Source organism: Athene cunicularia (genome assembly GCF_003259725.1).
Source record: "Athene cunicularia isolate RWA chromosome 10 unlocalized genomic scaffold, athCun1 chr10_part1, whole genome shotgun sequence".
Lineage (NCBI taxonomy): Eukaryota > Metazoa > Chordata > Aves > Strigiformes > Strigidae > Athene > Athene cunicularia.
Window position 1 is genome coordinate 6,758,698 of NW_020799112.1, and position 16,402 is coordinate 6,775,099.

At 36.0% G+C, this 16,402-nt stretch overlaps 1 protein-coding gene across 1 annotated transcript; it reads left to right on the forward strand.

Moving 5' to 3' along the window:
- The first annotated feature begins 25 nt into the window (after positions 1 to 25).
- LOC113483881 (threonine--tRNA ligase, cytoplasmic-like) lies at positions 26 to 15,606 on the forward strand. Its single transcript, XM_026855885.1, has 18 exons — positions 26 to 536; positions 1,298 to 1,488; positions 2,031 to 2,154; positions 3,256 to 3,377; positions 4,171 to 4,288; positions 4,901 to 4,965; positions 5,679 to 5,757; positions 6,968 to 7,114; positions 8,567 to 8,665; positions 8,984 to 9,150; positions 9,685 to 9,847; positions 10,765 to 10,902; positions 11,358 to 11,435; positions 11,535 to 11,635; positions 12,835 to 12,939; positions 13,767 to 13,839; positions 14,377 to 14,491; positions 14,611 to 15,606. The coding sequence occupies exons 1-18, from the start codon at positions 288 to 290 to the stop codon at positions 14,757 to 14,759; spliced, it is 2,283 nt and encodes a 760-aa protein (XP_026711686.1). The 5' UTR covers positions 26 to 287; the 3' UTR covers positions 14,760 to 15,606.
- The last annotated feature ends 796 nt before the right edge of the window (positions 15,607 to 16,402 follow it).

Sequence of the window (16,402 nt, forward strand, 5' to 3'; positions counted from 1 at the left end):
TCAGAGAGAAAGGACAATAGGTGCTGCCCGCGCCCCTCGAGCAGCCGCAGCTCGGAGCGGTGCCGCTCCCGGCAGTCCCTGCCTTCGCATAAAGGTGGAGTCACTTCATCAGCCCCCAAAGTTGGTTTTATTGCTCCCCAGGCAGTTTTAATCTCGCAGTAGCTCGCTGGGAGATCCTGCCGGTGACGGTTGCAGTAGAAAAATTGGGGAAACCGCGTTGAGATTTAGCTTGGTGAGCAGTTGTGCAGCGCTTGCTGAACATCAGAAGGACACTGCCTAGATGTGTCATGAGAAGGTCTTCCTCTGTACCAAGAACATACTTTTATTCGACTGTAATTCCCTTTTTAGCCCAGTATTGCATTGTTGTAGTTTGTTTTGTTTCGGTGATTGCTGGGAAAAGTCTTAAAGGCATAGGGGTGTACTTCATATTATCACTGTTTCAGAAAGTCTCTAGTGCAAGTCCAACTGTTGCAGTGAATCAAAATACAGAGGAAAAGAAAAAAGAAAATGAAGCTGTGAACCGACATCGGAATGATGTAAGGCATTGTTTCATACCACGTAATAATAGAAGGGGAAGTATTACTTGGTTAGGTTCAGAAAACATGCTGAAATCTGAAATACTTTGCTGTATTTTGAAATCCAAGGTTTTGAGAAGAAGACTTGTAATAGCATGCATATAGAAAAAAACATTTAGAGCTTCCCCTTGCATGTAATTAGTAGGGTTACTTATGCATTCTTAGATCTCTACTTTTTAAATAACAGAAGGATTTGGACTTTTGGAAAATGTCAAGATACTGTGATTCCTGAAGAGAGCGATGGTTCATGAATAGTTAAACAGTGTGCATGATGACTGGAAGAGGATGTTGGCAGCACTGGCTGTAGTGCAATAGATATTAATAAGTCACCTTATGCCAAACTAAAAGAAACTTCCTGTGAACTATTTTATTTTAATCTGTTGCTTTGAGTGGACTGGCGGAAGCTTGTTGGAATTATCCAGAGTTCTCTAGGATGTCAGCCAAATACAAAGTCTGAGGCAGGAATGTAGGCTGCATTCTGATGTCAAACACATAAAGCCATTTAGGTCTAGATTGATGAAGGTGCATTGGAAAACTGGAAAGGCAGCAAGATAGATGGGACTATCCCGTGTATAATTATTTACAAATGCTTTACTGCTTATTAGTATAAATTCTAGTACAGTGAAATCTGGTCTTGGAACCACTAGGGATGGATGAACACTGCGAATCCTTTTATTCTGTTTCTCTCACAAATATGTATATGTACGATTTATTTGTTACAGCTACAGCGTGAGCCAAGCTTCATAGAAGACAGACTGAAGCTTTATGAAGCACTGAAAAAAGAACATGACGCTTTGCTAGCTTACAGAGCAGCCAACCAGAGCAAACCTATCAAAATTATTCTGACAGATGGAAAGATGGCTGAAGGGGAATCTTGGAAAACCACACCATATCAGTTAGCTGTAGGAATTAGGTAACCTGCAGATTCAAGGAGTTTTACTTTCACAGTGATGCATCTGTTACTATCATCTGTCTCTTACCTTGATGAATAAAATATGTATGTCAGTCAGTGGATGGGGATTCTCTAAAATCAGATCTCTAAAATGCAGAACAAACAGCTGGGTGAAGTTACTGTTCTGAGTGGTGCTTGAGGTTCTGTGCTGGGATCATAATGCTTGCTTCCAATTAAAAAATACAGCTATCAGTGGGAGTGCTAGGAATTAAGAGAGGCGTCTGAAGTTTTGTGAGTTTCTAGATTAACACGAGAAACTGTTGTTAGAAGCAGTCTTTCCTCCAGATCCCCAGCACTGAAAACTGTTGAATGAGACTTGAAGAACTTAAGGGTCTATACCTTAAAAGTAGAAAAGTGTTTACGATGGCCAAAGAAACAAAAATTAAAGGTCTTTAGGTGCTATGAGATGTGGGTGGGTGTCTCACGGGATTTAGAAACCTAGGCACTTTTGCAAATCTGAGCCTGAATATTTTGGTGTCTTGTCATCATTTGTGTTTTTTTAGTCAAGTGTTGGCTTCAAATGCAGTCATAGCCAAAGTGAATGGTGAATTGTGGGACCTGGATCGTCCACTGGAGGGAGACTGTGCTCTGGAGCTGCTTATGTTTGATAATGAAGAAGCAAAAGCTGTGAGTAAACACTAGTTTCTACTTGATTAAAGGAACTAAAAACATTAAATTGATTGCAGCATTATACTTTTTACATCTTGAACTTAAAAAAATCCCCCAAACTACTCAAGTAATGTGTCATGATTTAACAAAGATTAGATGCTAAGTACCTATAATCTGTAGGTGAATAAAATCCTAGTGTTCTTTTCTTCCCTTCACTTTTACATAAACAGGTTCTTTCTCAAACAAGATCATACAGAATGTCCTCATTTGTATGTTAACCTGAAATATTCTGATATCTTCTAAGACATGCTTTCTGTGGTTTGACTCAGTTTGTTTGGTCAGTCACTGAAAGGAACAATAAGGCTGTCTTACGGGTTTCTGAAAATTGTCCAATATCACATTGGAGTCATAAATAAAAGCTACACCTCTTTGTACTGGCACTGTTTATTAGAAACTTAAGTAGGTATGTCTTAGTCAATTAAACTATGAATATACTTGGTGACACAACCAAGAAATTTTTTTTTAATGCGATTCAGTCTTAAGTCTGTGTTTATCTTTATGCAGTTGAATTGGACTTCATATTGTTAAAAAATTATTAATGTGATTAAGGTTGTTTGAGGCATTTTGGGAACCTGTAAAGGCTTTATCTTGTAGCAGTGTCTATGAAGTGGTCTGAATTAATAGGTACTTATAAGATAAAACTGGTATTGATTTACTGGGTTGTTGACTCCTCTCCTCTGACATTTAAGGTAATGTGGTTTACAGTCTTAAGTGGTAACTTAATTGGCTACATTGCTTTAGGTGCAGTTAGTATTGCATAGACAACTGACTGGAAACTAACATAGATGAACAAGATACAATAAGTACTAAGGTGATGGAATCATGCAGAGGTATGATCATCTTTCAGGCTGAAATACAATGGGGATTTATTGCTACACTTATTGCCATTATAGTAATGATGTAGCATACCTCCAAATGAGAACAGGAACTTCTCATAAAATTTAAACAACTCTGATTCCAGTGTATCCCCATCTGCAGATATACCTCTGTCTTCTTTTTTCTTTTTTAGTTACACAATGCCAATGACCCCATGACTTGCTCACCTGACTTTATTTGCAGGTTTATTGGCATTCAAGTGCTCATATTCTTGGAGAAGCCATGGAAGGTTATTTTGGGGGCTGCTTATGCTATGGACCACCAATTGAGAACGGATTTTATTATGACATGTATATTGAAGATAGGTAAAATTTCAGTGTCTAAGAACTTTAATACTCTGTATTGAAGCTTGGTAATAGAATTATTTTTGTTCAGTCTCGTTTCTGCATGTTAAAAAATTAAAATCATAGTATGAGTTTAAAACTGACAGGTTAGTCTTCTATGTACACGTATATATTGAGTGTGTGTGTGTGTATTTAAATGTAAGAGCAGTGTTCAGATACCTGTTCCCTAAGACTTACAGCTGTTGCAAATTCTGTGAAACAATGTAGTGTTTGGGTAAAACTTTCTGAAGTTCGTGGGAGATGTAGGAGACAGTTTCCTTGAAGAATCATGGCAGCTTGGCTTCAGAATGCCATAGTCACTTGTTGAAATGGCACGTATGCATGTAACTCATATAGATGTTTACTACTTTTCTAATCCTTGTGCACAGCTTTACAATTCTGTTTTTTCCTTGTTTATCTTTCTGTAGTCAGGGAGAATACTGAATCTGCATCAGCTGATAAACTAGCTCTTGCAGCTGGGTTGAACCTTTTTTTTTTCTTTTTTCTTAAATCGTACGTATTTTGAACTACAGATGTTCCAGACATTTAAGCATGTCAAAGACTGTTCTAGGAGTGATTGCAGTGGGTTTGTTGAGGGTGATACCGGTTGTGTTTCTGAGTTTAGTGTCTGCAAGTACAGCCGATTGTAAGAAACTAAAAAAATAAGAAAATACTTTGGCAAATCACAACAAAACATCCCATGTTTTTCAAATCAATCATTTTGATATTCCCATTTTAAAATTTATATTTCTTTTGCCTATGTCTTTTTGTTTAGAGGTGTTTCTAGTACTGAATTCCCGCTACTCGAGAACCGCTGTAAAAATATCATAAAAGAGAAACAGGCTTTTGAAAGGCTGGAAGTCAAAAAGGAGATCCTGTTAGACATGTTTAAGGTAAATCTTTGGAGTAGCTGTGATTCTGGTACAATGATCTTTTTAAATGTAAATTTTATAAAATACTCTGTGTGACTGACTCATCAGAATAGTAGTTGTCTAGTAAAACAGAAAAAGAATAGCATCCTTTTCCTCTTTTCCGTATCTCAGGTATTCAGGATGTTTTCAAGCAATAATAAAAACAATTTCTTATTACACAAAAACACCTCAAGTTCAATGAGATGTCTAAGAAATGAGCACACAAAAGGCATACATTCATTCTGTCTCACTTGCAGAGACTTTGTCCTTAAGTCCTCTGTTTTATACAGTGAATATTACCACTCTCACTCTACTGTGTTTTAATTGCCTTTCAAAAGTTCTCTGAGGTGTTCAGGTGGTAATCACTGTGCATAACACACCCTCGGGGAAATTAAGGTATTTTTGTCTCTACCTTGTTGTTTTATAACACTTCTGAAAGGATCTTGAACTTTTACCTAAATATATGTGATCGTGTGGGGGTTTTTTAGTTGTGTTTTTTACTGATGAATTTGCATTATTAATTAATAAATTTAAAATAGAATTTTTAGTAGCCATTTTATTGGTGCTTCTGACTTTTCATGTTTCCTCACACAGTATAACAAGTTTAAGTGTCGTATCCTTAATGAGAAAGTGAACACACCAACTACCACAATATACAGGTAAAGAAAATTAAGTTAAAAGGTATTATGAAATATTTTTGTACTTAAGTGTATTTCATTTAAATTGAGAGGAGAATAATTTCTTCTGTTATTCTGACTTCTGAATACTTGTGTGATTGGGACTTCTGTTTGCAATTAATAATTGCTACTTATGTAAAATCAGATCTTTTCTTTCACTGATGGGATAGATTAGGTCTCTTATCTGTGGACAAATAGCAAATCCACTTTTCACTTATTCCCTCTGGTTTAAGTAAACAGATTAAAATAAGTTACCACCCATGGCATTGAATTGTTGGGTGATGGATAAAGCTAACTCTTAGCTCAGTGTGGGATAGGGAACTTGTTCATTCAGTTGCCAGGCAGAAAACTATTTAGCTGCAAAATGGCAAAAGCATTTTTTCTGTTTGATGTGCATAGTTTGAAATTTCCTGGCCAGCTTTAGCTAAGTTTACGAACAGAACTGTATGAATTGTGGAGAGTGTTATGATGCTCTTGGTAATGGATCAAATGTGCTGAGTATTTACTGAGTGAATATTCTGCCTCAGGTAAAAGACAGAATTACATTTAAGATGCACTGAGTTTGCTGAGTGTTGCATATGTATAGCTATTACTGTGTTTGAACATGTTAATGCTTGACATGTATGCCATTAGTGACTGTATTTAAAAATGTTGCAGTGTTTTGAAATAAATGCTTTTTTTCTTTTGGTGCATAGATGTGGTCCGCTGATTGATCTCTGCAGGGGTCCACATGTGAGACACACTGGAAAAATTAAGGCCCTTAAAATATTTAAGGTAAATTTAAATTAACTGTGTATTAAAACTGAACAAAACTATAGGTCAGTTAATTTTAGTTATGTATTTATTTCTCATAAAGTAATTATGCTAGTCCTCTGTAGTTTTCTTTGCTTACTCCAAAAATAGTCTTTCATTTCTTTCCCACCTGCCATTGTACTGTAGTAGAACTACAGGTTTTCATCCATCTGCTTCCAAGGTTTACTGATAAACCATCACAACAGTACGTCAGTGAAAGTTAACAGCATCTTTTTTATCACAGTATTAGTGCAGTAACATGCATGCTTAGGCTATAATGAAGAGCACTGCAAAAATACTCAAGCTAGTAGTGACTAGATGAGCTGTGGAAGCAATCATACCATGCACATAGAGAAGTGCAGTGCCAAAGCCAATGTGGCAGTACTGTGCTAGTGGCTCTAACCAGCACTGCACTTTGTACAAATGTCCTGGTTTGAGTCAGTACCAGCTATCTCATCTGTGTGTGGGGTGTGTGTGCATGCTCAGTCCTGCAGTAAATGAACATCCAGGATATTCATTGGATCAGAAAATAGTATATTGACCTTCTAAGATGGTATCTTTCAGGTTCAGGAGGTAAAGTGGAGCCTGGCAGATCTGCAAGTGCTACATTTTTTAAAATGGCATCGCTCACAGGAAAGCCAGAGACAGTGTTTGCAGATGCCTCTGGTTGCAATGTCATTGGAGTTACTTGCAGATGATAATTTTGGTAACCTTATTAGGGTGACCTCATTGGAACATTCTTCACAGTCGCTTTTGCTGTCTTCCTAACTGAAGTTTATGGAGCTCTGAGTTCTGGGGATTAAGTGTTAGACTGTCAAAACAGCTAGGATTTAACTGTGAGAGGGAGATAGTTTCATTTTGCTTTCATGTTTCTCTACTGCAATTATGTTTTGAACATAAACAAGTGCTGCTTTTTTTGAAGACACAATGTGAGATAAAACATGCCGTGATGTGAGTTAAAACAAACTACCTAAGTAGAATAAAAGTATGACTTGAGCTGTCACTTTTGTTTGTCTTCTGTATAGGATGCTGACTAAAAGGCAGTGCAAGTATTTCTGTACTATAAACAAGTGCTGGATGACAGCACATAATTCTTTTTCTAATGAAAAAACCACAACATTTGAATGCTTTAGTGTTTATTCCTCCTTTCCTTGAGATTATATAATATTAAAGTATGGGGTTTGTGCATCAGAATTCCTCTACATATTGGGAAGGGAAATCTGACATGGAAACTCTGCAAAGAATATATGGAATATCCTTTCCTGATAACAAAATGTTGAAGGAATGGGAAAAATTCCAGGAAGAAGCCAGAAACCGGGACCATAGGAAAATTGGAAAGGTACACTATTTCATGGTTTACTCCTTTTTTTCTTTATGCTTCTGTAATAGAATTTATTCTCTTTCACTGTTGGTTTTTAAATTTTATTTTTTGACTGTTTGAATGGGAGCCAGTTCTATCAACTTCTTGTTGTTAGTTTTAAACTTTATTTCTATAAACTCGACTTGTTATTTGCATACAGATGTTAAACTGATGGTGGGAAGAAGTAATGGGCTAGTCCCTCAATTTAGGGAAGTATATCTTAAACTTTTTAGTGTAGTCTTTTCAGGTCCTACCTAAAACACTGTATTTTTCACAGAAGAGAGAAATTACTGAAAATTATGTAAATAATATGGTTTGATCAGTCTTTATTACAGACATAAATAAGATAATATTTAAGTATATATAGGTGTAGTACTTCAGCTGTAGCTTTAAATATTGTTCATATATTCCTCTACTAGATTTATATGAACTCCTTTAATCTTAAATTGAGATGTTAGATTGACACAGATAAGGATTGTGACCTAATACTGGTCATGTTGTCATGCAGTCTCCTAATTGTTGTCACTTTTGCTGTAGTTTTTAGAGAAGTTGGAGTTATAGGGAGGGTATCTGAGAGAAGACAAGAAGCTTTGTGTATGTTTTAAAGGCACAACGAGCAGTACAGGTGAACAGGAAGACATTTATTTGAAAAACACATGTGTAAATGAAGGTCAGCATTGTTGGCCAAGAAGATTCAGGACAAACCTTGCACTACTTATTGGCAGACATGAAAAAAGAGACAGTGAAGAGCCTTCATAAAGCAAAGATGAAAAACCAAGGGTAACTCAGAAGAGGAAGAGCCAGTGAGGAATTTACAGAAGACAGTGACAAAGGGAAGAAGCAGAAAAAATTAGCTTTACAGAAGGGTTCATGCTTATGTGTATTAACTCATTAAGACTTGTATAATTGTATAGTATTTGTTTGATTATTTCTATGCCTTTTCAAAACCAAATTACCTAGTATCAGTCAACTTATCTAGTGTCTATGTATCTAATATCTTTGATACTGAAGAGGCTAAGGTTCTCCAAAAATTTATCAGAGCCATACTGCTGAGCTTCTGTTTTTGAGACAGAATGCTGATAAAGAATGACTGGGTCACAAGCTTCAGCCATCAGCCCTCAGATGTGATGAGTATATGCTTAATTGCTTTGGTTACTAAAGGTAAGATTGGTTAAGGCTTTAGGATTTTGAGGAAATGGTATGTTTACATAGTCACAGAGTCAAATGGAATTCCAGGGTTATTACAGACTTGCAAGAGTAAAAGCTACAGGTAAAGTAACTATTGTTGCTGACAACTTGTAGACTTCTGGAAATCACCTCATTGGTGTAATATTTCATTTCTGTGGAGAGAGTCTCAACATGTGTGAAATGCTCATGTTCTGCAGTTCCACCTGAAGTGGTGTTACAGTGTTCTGTTTGTAATTTACCTAGGAGCAAGAACTCTTCTTCTTTCATGATTTGAGTCCTGGAAGCTGCTTCTTCCTCCCCAGGGGTGCCTTTCTTTATAACACACTTGTGGATTTCATACGAGTGAGTATATACTAATGTAACTCCTAATAAGCTTAATTATCAGTTGATAGGCCATTCATAGCACTGAGCTATCCACAGAAACATCTGTGTATGTAAACATATACCAGATTTTCACTGTGTTTATACAGATCTAACCTTTTCGAAAATAGGTCAGAGTAACGCATTGACCTGTGCTTTTTCCAGTTGTGCAAAACCTACATGTGCAGTAGCCCTTTATTCTCTCAGTAAATCTCCATCATAAGAACACAGTTAAATACAATGAGGCTTTTTGCTTGTCAAAAGCTCTATCACCTTTTAAATGTTGAATTTGTTTTGTAGGAGGAATATCACAGGCGTAACTTTACTGAAGTTGTATCTCCAAACATCTTCAACAGTAAACTCTGGGAAGTTTCAGGACACTGGCAGCACTACAGTGAAAATATGTTCTCTTTTGAGATTGAGAAGGAAACTTTCGCCCTTAAACCCATGAATTGTCCAGGACATTGGTTTGTACTCCTAACTGAAAAACTTTTTATTTTACTATATTTATCCTCTGTGGGGCTGAGGGGGGAGTGTTAATATGTGTTATCTTGTATGTTCACAATAAACTACTAGGCAACTAGTGTGCCCAGACAGCTGCCCTGACAGTGGCCCAAAGCAGACCAAATACAGTTCTTGTAGGAGCATCTTTCAGTAAGTCCACACTAAGTGAGCAAGGTTTCTGCATGCTAATACTAGTCTGTAGCACTAGTAAACATGAATTATGTTGGGATAGAGATAGGCATCAGATATGGTGTACCAAAAGAAGATACAGATGGGCTAGTCGATTGTTATTCTCACAGTGGTTTTTCTAGGTGTCTAGCAATACATTCTGAGTGCTGCACTTACTCTATTTGCCTGCCTTTTAGGATGCTGGCAACTGAAATGCATAAATACTTAAAAACGTGATTACTGTCTGTACAGATCTTGTTTTAGTTACTGCTTTGTATTAAATCTTCTGTAAGAAGGATTAAAAAAAGGTTCTTTCATATTCCTTCTAGCTTGATGTTTGCCCATCGTCCACGATCCTGGAGGGAAATGCCTCTTAGACTTGCAGATTTTGGAGTTCTTCACCGAAATGAACTCTCTGGGACTTTAAGTGGCTTGACTCGTGTAAGGCGCTTCCAACAAGATGATGCCCACATCTTTTGCACAATAGAACAGGTAAAAAGAAAACCAAATCCAGAAAACCAACAATCTGCCCCCCACAAGTCAACAGCAACAAAAAAACCCAAACAAACAATAAAACCTCTTCCCTTCCCAGTGCAAGCTCACATTAAACAACAAAAAAATCCCTGAAGTATTTAATCTCTAGCTGCTTATGTTTTGTTGCTTTGTAGTGTGATGCTGCCTTTGATGTCAGCATTGGTAGGTAAAAGTGATGGCATTTTGGTAGGTATAGGTGCTTCCTTCTTAGCCATCTGGTATTCCATATTTCTTAACTTTCCACAATATTGCTGAAGTCAGTACCCTATTGAACTTGTAACAAGTTTCTCAAATAGTAGTGCCATAATTTTGTTACTTATTTTTCTCTTTGAAATTAAAAAATGCTTATATCAAAAGAAGAAAGCAATGTTTATTTGAGGGATGTTACTGATTGTGAATTACATAATAACATTTTCTGTATAGAATTTTTCCCATTAGAAAGATATATTGAGCAACTAAATCCCAAAAGGGAAAATCTTTTGTATCTCCCCTTGCAAAGAAAGAAGCTGTTGACCACATTATGTTTTCCTTGGTAATGCTGAATAAACATTCTGTTAGTAATGCCATAGATTTTAGTGGAGCAATGTGAATAAATTGATGTACTCTTGTTAAGTCTGAGTCATGCCATTTGGCTCCAGAAGCCCAGGCTTAACAGGAACATTACTTTTCTTGCCATGCTTTGAAGCCACACCACTTCAGTCCTTCCTGTCTTTACCCATTACCTAGATTTGGGTTTGGAGGATGTAATTTTCATGTGATTTTTTTTTTTTCTTTTTTATTTAATGGACTCATATTCTGGTTATGAGGCATTCAGCAAATACAATTACATTTTTATATAAGTAAATTTTAACTAATATTTTTTTTTAACCTTTAAGATTGAAGAAGAAATTAAGGGCTGTCTTGATTTCTTGAAGTCAGTGTATGCGGTCTTTGGTTTTACCTTTCAACTAAATCTTTCTACAAGACCAGAAAATTATCTAGGAGAGTTAGAGATCTGGGATCATGCGGAAAAGGTAATTAATTTAAAAGGAAACAAACAAAGAAACCTCTTAAATATTTATATTTGCAGATGTGGATATTTAACTAAGTTCTTTCATGTTGAATAGTGAAATTAGTAAAATTGCTTAAATCACATGCTGAATAGTGTCCTTAGAGGAAATGTGATGTTTTTGAACAAGCATTAAATGTGAGATTTCTGTATAAAATGAGAACTTTCTGATTCTTACTTGGCCCCTTATCTTGAACTGATTTGGTTTTTATTGATCTCTTTTTCTGATTAATCACAACATTTGTACAAGGAACTACTCTTATTTCAAGATTATTTATCATAAATGACTAAATGCTTGAACAATAGGAGTCATGCTGCCTGCTGACTTCCTTTACATTTCAAATGCAAATGCTTTAACTTACAGTAATGAAAGGCCCTGCTATACCTTTTTTAAATTATTCTCTCATTTTTAATGATTAGCAACTTCAAAACAGCTTGAATAACTTTGGAGAGCAATGGCATTTGAATCCAGGAGACGGAGCATTTTATGGTCCTAAGGTTAGTGAATCAGCATTTTAATACAGCTTTGGAATGGACAAGGACACAGTCACAATGCAGGTGAACTATACTTAGTAACTGTGTTACTTTGCTTCACAGATTGATATTAAAATCAAAGATGCTATTGGCAGGTACCATCAATGTGCTACTATCCAACTTGACTTCCAACTACCCATTCGATTTAATCTTACTTATGTTGGGTGAGTGGTTGAACCAAATGTCTTCGTCTTTTAAATTACATCGTTAAAAAAAATGGTTACTTTCATTATCTGTATTTCCCATTAAACTGACATGTATTAATGCTCTGTTGCTCATTTAACAAATGATTAGCCTGTGTATTGGTAGTCTGGTTAAGGAAGGACACATCCCTGGTGAGTAGAGGACTGAACTGCAAACTTGAAGATACTTCCATTGTGTAACGATGACTCACTTTAATTGTAAATGCCACTGATTGCAGGAAAACTTAATGATCTGTTTTGTCTGCTAGTTCTGAAGACAACTGATCATATATAATGCTAAAGGAAACTCAGTTGAGTCATTTTTCACTTTCAGCCTAGTCACAGTGTTTCCTTTGAAGACATTGCATGCAAATCGAAATGTGTCTTAAGTAGCTAGTATGTTTATAATAAGTACTTCATTCTTTTTATCAGATAAAGTTACTTAACTTTGAACATAAACCAGATGTTAACAGTGTTTAATGAAAATCTCACTTTGGCTTCCAGCTAGGATGAGGGATATTTATCCATTGAGTGAATTAATCTTAATACCATGTTGAGTTGAACACATGCTTTATTTTGTTTGTGTTGTTTTTCTTGTTTCTCTTGCTGTGTTTGGGTTTGCATATTACAAAGAGTTCCATGGGGAAGATAAAATAATCTTATTTTTTGGTCCTGCTGCATATTCTACAGTAGATGTTAAAGCTCTTTGGTAGGTGATAATATCTGTCAGGAACATCAGCTGGCTTTTTATTAATCATGAGATTGTAATTTAAGGAAAGAAATGAACAGTAGGGGCAGGTAAGATCCTATGCAACAAAACAAAAGCAAGACATAGCAGAAAAGAAAGAACGAGAAGGCACGTAAAATACTAAAATGCACAGAAATGGAGCTGAGTCAGTTGAGTGTTGTCAAACTTAGGAGTGTGTGCCTGTGCCACTACCTACAGGCGTGATTATTTTAAGTTGCCATGGTTATTCAGTATGCCTTTAAAAGCCCAGGTGACTTAAAGTACATTTTTAATAAAAATGGTAGATTTTGCCTAAGTATAAATAATTTAAGTCTTGTCTTTCCGTGAAAAGTAGAATCACAAATATTAGAGGATTATCTGTGTGTGAGCTAAGGTTTTGTTGGTTTTTTTTTTTTAAAACAAAACAAAAACACCTTTACTTATTCTTTTCCAGTAAGGATGGCGATGATAAGAAAAGACCAGTGATTATTCACAGAGCTATTTTGGGATCTGTGGAGAGAATGATAGCTATTCTAGCAGAAAATTACGGAGGAAAATGGTATGTGGCACAAATGCAGTTCTGAAATGTTTAACAACATAAAGAATACAGATCCTCCTTAATGTCCCATATATTTTAATGCAAAATAATATTACTGGAATTTTCTCAAAAATTACATATAGGTAATATTACAGAAAAAGGAGTCTAATTTTATGGTTTGAGTTTTATGATATGCTTTTATTAAGTTCATTATTAGAAATGAGGTTTCAGGGAAAATCATTCAATAAAGCATAAATAAGAATTGTAATTGAATGTATATGTTCGTATATACATATATATGTATACATATGTGTATATGTTCTTGTTCCTCTTTTCTTAAAAATCATGCTTTTGTACTGAGAAGATGTTAGATGTATGTAAAACAATTATTTATATAGGCATGAATTAGTTCTAGTATGTGAAATACTGTTTGAGCTTGTAGGATGTATTGTTTCATCTTGAATAAGCTCTGAAGATATTTCTTCATTAATGTATTTAAAGCATTAAGGAAGAGTTGATTCTTACTTTCAGCCACCTATCTGTCTGACTGTCCACCTTCTGCTATAAAATTATAAATAAAACTGGAAAATAGACAAAAGAATAAAATTCTGTTTAATATTGTGAAGTCAGCTAGGAAGTGAACAAGATCAAAATTCAACATATGTCGTTTTACTGGAATTAATCTGTTGTTATTTTATGTGAACTTGAAAAGAAGGTGGTAATATATTATCCAACATTAACAAATATTTTTATAAAGTAAATTATCATTGGGGAACATGACTATGGATATAAATGCAAATGTAAAATGCACTCTCATTTCGTATTTTTTTTGTTGTCCTGCTTGCCAGGCCATTCTGGCTGTCTCCACGGCAGGTCATGGTTGTGCCTGTGGGACCTACTTCTGAAGAGTATGCCCAGCAGGTGAGAGTAGGGCCTTCCTTTTTATAGTAGCAAGCATTTTTAATAGCTCCTTGTGTACTTGTCCTAGAACAAAGAATGAGTGCTTTAGTAATTTTGGAGACCTATTGCAGAAGGTGTTTTTTCTTTTTCCATATAGTCTAAAATATGTATAAGCCTGAAAAAGGAATATGTAACCTTAAATATTTTGGGTTCTGTTGTTATGTATGTACTCAGTAGAAGAAACAAACCTTATATACTAATTAATGTTCCATTACAGAATTAATCTGCTTAAAGTAGGGGCAGAGTCAGTTTCTTTCATTTCACAGCATGTATACTCTTGGCCACATTATATTTGACCATGGTTGGTTTTAGCCCTCTCTTCTGCTTTTCTTCTAATGCAAGCATAAGTCAGCTTCACTGATCTCTTTACAATGATTCACAAGAGCAAAATTATTCACATACATCAGTTAATTATTGGAAGGGATTACCGCATGCACACATTTATGTTGTAGAATATGTACCGTAATATTAAATGAGAGGTTTTTTGGGTTTTTTTAGGTTTGCAGTGAATTTTTTGAAGCAGGATTTATGTCAGATGTGGATCTAGATCAAAGCTGCACATTAAACAAGAAAATCAGAAATGCACAGCTGGCCCAATACAACTTTATCTTAGGTAATTGCAGAATCTTACATTTCTGTATATCATTGGAGTTTTAATGTGCATAGAGCTTGTCTGGATTGATTTTGTAATGGGGTTAGTCAGTTTAATATTGTTTGTGATATTTCTTGCAGTTGTTGGAGAAAAGGAGAAAGCGAACAATGCTGTCAACGTGCGAACAAGAGACAACAAAGTTCATGGAGAGATTTCATTATCTTCTGCTATTGAGAAACTCAGGAAATTTAAGAGTTCACATATTCCAAATGTAGAAGAAGAATTCTGATGATATTGTTAGGAAAAAAAATATTGGCTGCCCCTGTGAAATCTTGCTTCTTTCCTCCCATGCAGCAGTAATGCTCATCTGAGAGAATTTTCAGTTAATGGATACACAAAATAAAGCGAATGTAGCAATGGTGGTAATCCAGGAATAGCATGTGACAGGTGCAACTGCCAACTCCTTTGACAATCCCATGGGATTTCAGTCTGTGCGAGTCACAGAATACTTATTAAAAAAGTCCTATATCTCTGCTAAATTATGTTGGGTTTGCTGTGGAAGTAAATCAGGGCTGCACGAAGTCAAGGAATAGGAGACTGGGAAGTGTACTGGCTGCTTCTGTGAGCGCTGAGCTGCCTCAGTCACACAGCTGCTGTGTAACTGGCGTGATGTGGAATCAAAATCTTGGCAGTTGGTACGTGCATCGGGAGCATTTTGGTGCAGTTTTTTTCTGATTCTAGATTATATCAGTTTGGGGGAGGAGGAATAGCTTGGTGTTCTTTATGGATTTATGTTCACAGGCTACAAATTCATTGGTGGTTTTGGAAATCTTGGTGAAACAAGGCATGGATTGATAATTGGTTACTGTAAAGGTGATTGCCAAGAATGAAGTTGAATTATTCACCATATCTGTGTGTGGAAAGTGTTTTTATTTTTTCCAGTGTTTGCTGTTGATTTGGCTTTTTTTCTAGAATCAACCAACCTTTGAAAAAACTTTGTAATTTATTGTTGTATTTGCCTCGGATACTGAGAACACTGAAAAGGTGCAGATGCCAGTTTTCATTTTAAAAGTGTATGTTGGAATTTAAATTGGCCATGTTTATCTTGTTCGTGCTTATAAATTATTTTAAAATTACTGTTGCAGGCAATTGAGTCAGATTTTTTGAGATTAATTTTTACCACAATTCTTTTTCACGTTTATATTTTTCTTTTTGTTAGAAGACTTAAATAGCATTAAATATGTTACTCAATCATCTAAGCTATACAACTGTAGCTGTGATTTTAGATATCACTGAAATGAAGCAGAAAATACTATTTAGTGCATAAGTCTTCCACAAATACAAAGCTAATGTTTTACTTCTGCCTGATACTTGTGCAGGTTTGGTTTTATATTAGTTTGGGTTTGTGTACCCATTTTTACTGATTATGCCTGGCTTTTAAAAGAAAAGAAAAAGAGGGAATTGAAGAAGTGTTGGGAAAGCTTAGTGTTGACTTTATAGAATTAACATGAGCTGTGGAGGGTGTGTTTTATTTAAATTTATTATTAATACTTTGAAAAATACTAAAGAATCCTATTTTTATGGGGTAGAGCCTATATGATATGGGGAAATGTATTCAGGCCACAGAATTAAAATTGGGGGGCAGGGTTAACTGAATTTCTAGGTTTTGCAAATACAAGACTAGCTTTTTAGGATACATGTACCAGTGCTGTCACCAGCTGACCTGCCGCACTGAGAGGTCACTGAAGGATATGAATTCATAGAAATAATAGAGATCCAACTTTTCTAGAGGGAGGCGTAGGTCGAGAGGACAGGCACCACGGGACCGAGGGCGGAGAGCCCTGCCCGCGCTCGGTAGCCTGCGGGGGCCCCAGCGCGGTGCTGACGGACGGTTCGGCCGCTCCCTCAGGCCAGAAGCTGCCCGGCCGGGCC